Source organism: Pteropus vampyrus, unplaced genomic scaffold (assembly GCF_000151845.1).
Source record: "Pteropus vampyrus isolate Shadow unplaced genomic scaffold, Pvam_2.0 Scaffold47, whole genome shotgun sequence".
NCBI classification, from domain to species: Eukaryota; Metazoa; Chordata; class Mammalia; order Chiroptera; family Pteropodidae; genus Pteropus; species Pteropus vampyrus.
The window spans coordinates 3,773,038-3,781,180 of record NW_011888828.1 but is presented as its reverse complement, the minus strand read 5'-3'; the positions used below and the strand labels follow the sequence as shown (position 1 = coordinate 3,781,180).

The 8,143-nt window shown below is 30.7% G+C and overlaps 1 protein-coding gene across 5 annotated transcripts in view; it reads right to left on the bottom strand.

Moving 5' to 3' along the window:
- The window catches only part of LRBA (LPS responsive beige-like anchor protein), a 573,246-nt gene that overhangs the window by 441,048 nt on the left and 124,055 nt on the right, over positions 1–8,143 (bottom strand). For all 5 annotated transcript variants that reach the window (XM_023530214.1, XM_023530213.1, XM_023530212.1 and 2 more), the window contains one exon: positions 279–412. In XM_023530214.1, the coding sequence (XP_023385982.1) occupies positions 279–412 (134 nt within the window). The remainder of the gene's footprint in view (positions 1–278; positions 413–8,143) is intronic.

Genomic DNA, 8,143 nt, shown 5'->3' with positions numbered 1-8,143 from the left:
AAGGAAGAGAGTATTTTAATCTATCATTCATTCATATATTCATCCATCCAACCAGCAGCATTTAATTTGTCATACATTGTGGAGAAAATATTGAAATCCTTGATTTAATTTGATTGATATTACTCAGAAAATTATTAAACAATCAGCAGTATAATAAAAAAAAAAAGCATAATGTTTTATAACATGCCTAACAATATTTCTTAACTTTATCAAAAATCCTAAGGTTTCCTAAAATGAGATCTAAAACTTTTTGTTGAAATCACTGATAACAAACTCACCAGGTGATTCTCCTCCCACATCTGGGGTTTGGGCTGACTCTACCGAAGAAACAACACTGACAGCATTGGTAGGCATATTTGTAGTAAGCGTAGAAGATAAGGCTGATGATTTTTTTGTTGCAATGATGACACTTCTGTAATAAGAAAATAGATTTTAAAATACAGAAGATCACTCAATTTCATAAATTTCAAAATAGAAAACAGGAAACTAACTTTCTTCTCTATTTTTTTTTTCTTATCTCTATTTTAATATACAATGTAGAATACTCTCTCCATAAGAAATCTCTTCAATGGTGTTCGTATTTATCACATTTCAATTTTAGAATCAAGACAATGTTCTATGAAAATATGATAATCCATTTTAAACATTTAAACTTATGCTTACTTTTTAATAGTCTTTACATTTAGGATCATCTTTAATTATTTAACAAATAAAATATAACTGCAGGCATACAAAAAAGGAATTTGGCACTCAAGTGGAAAAGTAATTAACTTTTTCTTAACCTCAAATGAAGCAGGAAACTCAACATGTTTCTACAAAGATTTTAAAGCACCACTAATTTGAAATCATGAAGCTTAGAAATTTTATAAGGCTAAAAAGTATAGATATAATTTTCAACATGTATATAATCCAAGTTTTTTTTTAATCCCCCAAGACTTCGTTTTGATATTACATAGAAAAAAAACAATGCATAGGTATAAAAGCTAGATGGAAAAATATCAAATAATCAAGTATGTTCATCTTGTGTATTATTCACAGGTATTTATGATATACTAATTTCAATTAAAGTGTAATACTTTATACCAAAATAATAACTAAAAGGCCTTATTAGGCATTAACTTAAAAGGCATTTTTAATTGAAGTTAGCTCCATAAACATGCAAAAACCTAGTTAATGAGGTAAAGAGGACAGCTAATATATAATGCACTCCCACAGCAGTGCTTACTTTTAATTACCTGGTGTTAACCATAAGCCTAAAGTCTTCAACATTCAATTTATTTAATCACATCTTTTGTTGACAATATTGTAACTGCAAGCTTCAAGTATTCCCTTAACAGCTTTAAAGTATTCGGTTTCTAAATAAAGTTACTTAGATACTTGATCTCAATAAATGTATTCAAAAGTGGAAATTATGTAATTCCGGTACTTTAAAAATATTTTTTGTTTTTGTCGTTATATCAGAAAGAAAAATACAAAGCAAAATAGGTTCTGTTTTACCTCAGTGTCTATCATGTGATGGCAAACACTGTTGCCAATTAAATCAAGTTCTCTTGTGCTAGGCATGGCTTATTCAATGTACTTGGGGGTAGCTAGTGTCACATCATTATAAGGGTGACTGCCAATGTTAACTATACACTAAAAAATAGAAGCAACAGCCACCTGAGCCCTCAGTCCAAAATGGTGTGCTTAAATCATGGTAGCTTATATCAGATGAAGATTATTGACTTTAGGGGGGAGTAGATATGACCCGTGTGCGTGCGTGCATGCACGTGAATGTGTGCGTGTGTCTGTGTGTACATGTGTGCTGGTGGTATATTCAGAAAACAATATAAAATTTGTGTATTTTCTACTCTAGGCAGAAATGTATTATTTAAGAAAATCTCTAGCTATCTATTCCCTAGCAACCTATCTTTAAGAGAGGAGGGCAGAAATATGGATAATTTACTTTCACATTCATTCACAAAACAAAGAAACAGTAATATCTATTTTACCCAAATTAATAGGTGCAATGGAAAATAATATTTATAAAACTGAATTTTTTTCTAATTAAAATTTAAGACATAAACCTACTCTATGCAATAGCAATTTCCCTCTTAGGAATTTCCTCAAGATAACTTATATCCACAAAAAAATGTGTTCAGTAATGTTCACAGAGGCTATATTTACAATAGCCCCAAACTGGCAACAGCCCAGAATCCTTTAAGCAGAAAAATGAGTCATATGGTGGTGTGCTTATACAATGGAACAATACTCAGCAAAAGAAATTACTGATAAACATAACATGGATGAATCTCAAAAGCATTATGTTAAGTGAAGGTAGCCTTAAACATAACAAACTTTGCATTTCCCTTTATATGAAGTTCTAGAAAAGGCAAAACTAATATATAGTAGAAAAAAACATCAGAACAATAATTGCTTCTGAGGAACAGGGACAGACATTGGATAGGAAGACTAATAATATCTTGATTGGGGATCTGGATTACATAGGTGTATAAATTTCTCAAAGCTCATCAAATGGTACACTAAAGATTTCTGCTTTTCACTGTATATACACTTTACCTTAAAAAAACTGTATTGATCTCTAGTTAGATATTTGAATGCTGAAATGTTTAAGAGTAAAGTGAACTGATATCTGCAACTTACTTTGAAATACATCAAAAAAGTAAGATTGATGGATAGAGGGATGAAGAAAACAGAGAATTATATGATGAAGCCAATAGTTATTAAAGGCTAAATGCAGAATCTCGATGGTGGGCCTATGGTGTTCACTGTACAATTTTTTCAACTTCTCTATATGTTTGAACATTTTCATAACAAAACATTGGAAAACTGGTGACAAAAAATAAATTTCCTACAGCATAACATGCATAAATCTCTATTTTCCAAGATGACATAATTAAAGTTAACAAAAGAACTTGACCTCATTTCTAATCCTTTAAACTGCTGCCATTAATAACACTTTCAATCACAAATAATACCTAGTCTTTATTTCGGTTAATATTTTTTTTCCAAGATCTTTCACATATTCACATTCCTGACACATGTGAAGTGTGGCTTCCTACATGAATTTACATTTAACCCAGCATTCCTCACACTTCTGCAATATGCTCCTATGGTTCCTGAGCATGTATATCATTTCACGACTCTAACCCTTTCTATATGCTTTTCCTCTGCCAAGATGCCTTCGTCTTAGTCCTGCTTGCCAGCAAACTTCCTTCTCATCTTTTAAAACCTTGCTCAAAGATAAGCTTCCCTAGATTCTCCAAGTTAAAGTTCATAATACACAATTCTTTAGGCTCCCATGCAATCCTATGTTATAAACTTATAAATCATTAATAGTTGCTATGATTAAGCATGCCAAGGATTATTACTCAATTCTCAAAATAACCCTAACATACATATTACTTCCATTTTAAAAATTAAAAAGTAAAGCTAAAAAAGGTCAACTAATTTGCCAAAGTAAATGGCAGAACAGCCCTACAATTCCAGGTTTGTCTAAACAAGGTCTATTTGGAACTATTTCTTCTGATTGACTTTTTCTTAAAGTTTTATTGAGCTGTAATTCATATGCTACACAATTAACTAATTTAAAATGTATAATTAAATGGTTTTTGGTATGTTCACAGAACTGTGCAACGATCGCCACAATCATATTAACATTTAAACCTAATTCTATATTATAATCAGCTACAAGCAATGGTGATAAAGATTTCCAAAATATAAAATTATGTACTACTACTAATGTATACAGAAATATATCTGCACACAAATGGAAAAGGCTGCATTCTTTCACCTGGCTATGTACTTAGTACATAAGAGAGAAATAAAGTTAATCAATTTCTAAATCTACTGACTGATTCGAGTCATTTCTGAGGAAATAACAAATAACAATAATGTTTCAGCTTTGGGCCACATAAAAACAAAGAAAATTCAAAATCATGATAATCTAATTAAAAGGATATTAAGCACTAGGCAGATTTCAGGATATTTTCATTCCTTTTACCAAATGTTTTCATTATTATAAAATTTCCATGTAAAAGATTAAAATCTAACAATAATGTAGAAATTTAAACATCCCACTACTCAAGATTAATCATATAAGGACTAATCATTTCACATTTTTATAAAATGCTTTAGAAAACAAAGAAAATTTAATACACATTTGACACAATTTTGAGAGCCTATATGCCAGTCAATGTGCTAGGGATATTTCTGGCATCATTCTCAGGTTACAGCTTAAGTTTCTACTTAAGATAAATTGAGATCCTTATTAATATTTAAAAAATAAATAACTGAATTTTTATTACGTGCTCATCAATTTTAACAAAAAGCACTTAACACTCTTTGGCATAAAGAATTTGGAAGACAGATGTGTCTTTAAGTTATGCAAGCTATTTAAAGTATAAAATTTTACATATTATAACTTTTCTCTCTACAAGCTAACTTAATGAATAATTAATATTTGTGAGGCACTATGCTAACGACATATATAAATTATATACATTTTCAACCACCCATGAGCTAAGTACCACATATTATCTCCATTTTACAGATGAGAATTTTCCTAAGATTCCACATAAAAAGAAAGAGTAAACACTATTGACTTTTTTTTGCTTTACATAAACTAGGGAGCCTTTTTGAAAGTGTCTTTTTATATATTAACAACAAAGAGAAACAATGTCTTCCAGATCACTAAGGTTTAAAGTTCCTTTTCAGAATCATATCAGTTTCAAATATCACAAACTTTCACATCAATGCTATTCTATTTAACATGCGAATAGTTCACTAAAGGAGAAAAGAGCATTTTAAGACAGCACTTTAGCCCCTAAGGATCTAGTTGAAAAGCCAGACAAGCCCTTGAACTTTATCAAGATAAATCCCTGGCATCCACTAATCACCAGAGAGGATCTTCAAATTAGATAAGAACAAGAATTCTGGCATGGGAATGAACACAAACACCTTGCCATCCACAAAGGCACAACCTGGCAGCCTTTCAGCAAGGTCCCACTTATGTAGCTGTTACTCTAAATTTCCCAGCTATTGCTTGGGAGTTGATAATTCTTAAGATATGAGGAGAGTTGTGATTTCTGACACAGCATTCCAGAGATAAATACATGATCAGAGGGATGCTTTGAAATTCCCAAAGATATTCCACTGGTCTACAGCTGCATGAAAATAGTTTTCAAAAGGTGTCTCTTGCTAAGAAAAAGAGGGAGAAAACAGAGCAGTTGGCTTGCCATCAGACAATGTTAAATGCATACCAGACATTTAAGATCCAAGCAACATCCTGAAAAATGCTGTTTTCAATAAACCTCTTTAAATGTATTAACTAAGTATGGTTTCCTAAATAATTTGATAAACTACTCACTGAAGGCATCACTAAGGCATAGATTTAATTTCTACACTAAAAAATAAATAAATGCCAAAATATATGAAATTTGGGGCATTTATAAGAAAACAACTTTCTTTGATAATGTTAATAAGATATTTAAAATTTTTAAATCTACTCTCACTTATCTGACTATTCAATCTAAGATTAATACAAATTTAAAAATTATAAAAATTGAGACTATTTTAAACACCTAATCATTTACACATTTTCCCACTTTTCAAAATATAGCCATTGCTATTAACAGTTTGATATATATTTTTTGAGGCATATGTGAACATATATGTCTATTTTATTTTATTAAATTTAATGAAGGTGACATTGGTTAATAAAATTATGTAGGTATCAAGTGTACAATTCAATAATACGTCATTTGTATACTGCATTGTGTGTTCACCAAAGTTAAATTTCCTTCCATCACTATATTTGACCCCCTTTACTCTTATTTCCTAAAAGATCATAAATTCCAAACTATTTTGTACACTGCTTTTTTCATTTAATATATCTTCAATATCATTTTATATTGCTACATAGTGTTCTGCTTTTCTCTTTTTAATGGCTGCATAGCATTTAATATACAATAAAACGCCATCAATCCTTCATAGATTAGCAAGTATGCTTGCATTGCACAGCCAAAAGGCAGGGTCTAGAGTCAGCTGGCCATGGTTCAAATCTTAGCTCCACCATTTATTAATAAGAGCTTAAGCTACTTAATTGATTTCCTTTTGCCTCAGTTTTTCACTTTCTTTGGCCATGGTTCAAATTTTATCTACACCAATGATCAGCATAACAGTTTAAGCTATTTAGCTTAATTTCCCTCTGCCTCAGTTTCTTTATCTGTAAAGTAAGGATAAAAATAGTATCTATCTACCTATCTAAAAAATGCATTTTGAATAGAAATGCACACAGTAAAAGCTCAAAAGATAGTATCCTAATTATAAAGTTCCTCTTGCAGAAAATATTGTATACATGTATGTATCTTTTGAATAAACTTCTAGAGGTATATTGTTTATATTTTTTAAAATTTAATTAATACTGTCATTTGTCCCTCAAATAAATGTACCAATATACCTTGTGAACAACAATATTAAAATGTTTCTTCATACCCTCATTAACTCTAGGTATCATCTTTTAAATATCTGCAAATTTAAACAGAAGAAATTATCTCATGATCATTTTACTATTTCCCTCATTATTTGTGATGTTGACCATCTTTACATATTTGCGTATTAACAGTATTTTTCTTCTTACATGAACAATCTGTTCCTGTCATTTGTCAATTTTTCTAGCAGTTAAGTCATTTTATTGCCACATGATTTATCATTTGACTCATTAGCATTATATGTATACACTGGGACTATAATCCTTTTGTCTGTAATATATACTTCAAATATTTAATGTTTATATGTACGCATGTACAAAAAGTAGCAGTGACTGAATGTCTCATGAGATATGATAGCTGAGTGTTTATTGAGTGATTTCTTCAGGCTAAGTGCTATAGAATATCTTCAGTATCATTTCCTATCAACGCACATAGTTCCTTTTTTTCTCTTTAATGGCTGACTAGTATTACACAATTTAAGGATAAGGACTGAGGCTCAGGAGGATGAGGTAACTTGCCCAAATTCATTAGTAAGTGATAGAGCCAGTTCTGAAACTCGGTTTTGTCTAATTACTAAAGTCGATATTTTAACGCCTATATTTACAAAATATCTGCACAATCGTCTTCTAAAGCAACAAGATCATTAAATTCAAGGAAAGACAAAGGAAATGTTCTTCCGGATTGAAGAATAAAGAGACACAACAAAATACAACACTGTTCTGAACTGGATCCTTCTACTATAAAGACATTACTGAGACAATTAGTGAACCTAGAAAAGTACCTGAAGCTAAGAAAGTAGTATTTTATCAATGCTAATTTTCTTACTTTGATGAACGTATTATGGTTATATAAAAAATACGCAATAAAATATTCAAAAGAGATGGAGTATTATGTAAACTTCTATTCAAGTGACTCAGGAAAAATGAAAGTTCTTTTAAGAGGCAACTTCTGTAGAGCTTGTTTCCAGATAAAAGTATTGACTTTTGAAAAGAATGTGTTTAACAATTCTAATACATACATGTCCTGTAGGTAGAATTTCAGAAAACTTAATAATAAAAAAAATCAGGCAAATTAGCAAGATTTCTCAAGCCAGCAGAACCAACAAAGTCAGGAATCCATTGTCGGCTTTCTCAAGTTGTCAAGACTGAACATTCAGTTTAATTCAAGTCTGTTGGAATCGACTGCCACTTTTTTCACAAAGCCTGGCATAGTACTGACAGCAAGGGAGTAAAGGTAGCCATTTGTAAGTATAGGTGATTCCTAAGTTGTAACAAAAAATTATTTAACATACAACTTACCAATGTGAAATTAAAATTATTTTTAAATTATCTTATTGGTAAAAACTTGAAATGGTGCACAAACCATATAACAAAACATCCTTGTAATTTTTACAAACTAGATCAAAACATCCCTTTTTATACAGCAGAGGAAATGCAGTTAGCATTAATATGATGACAAGGTGGAGGGTCAGGGGAGAGAGGGAGCAATTGAGGGGATTGTTTTATATTGATGCCTAACCAATGTACTGTATATTTGAAACTAATTCAAATAATTTTTTTTTAAATCCCTTTTTAATGCTGAAGCTATAAAATTTAGCAGTTAAATTCCTGTTTACCCTTCAAATCCTTATAATTTATAAATATAAGCATACG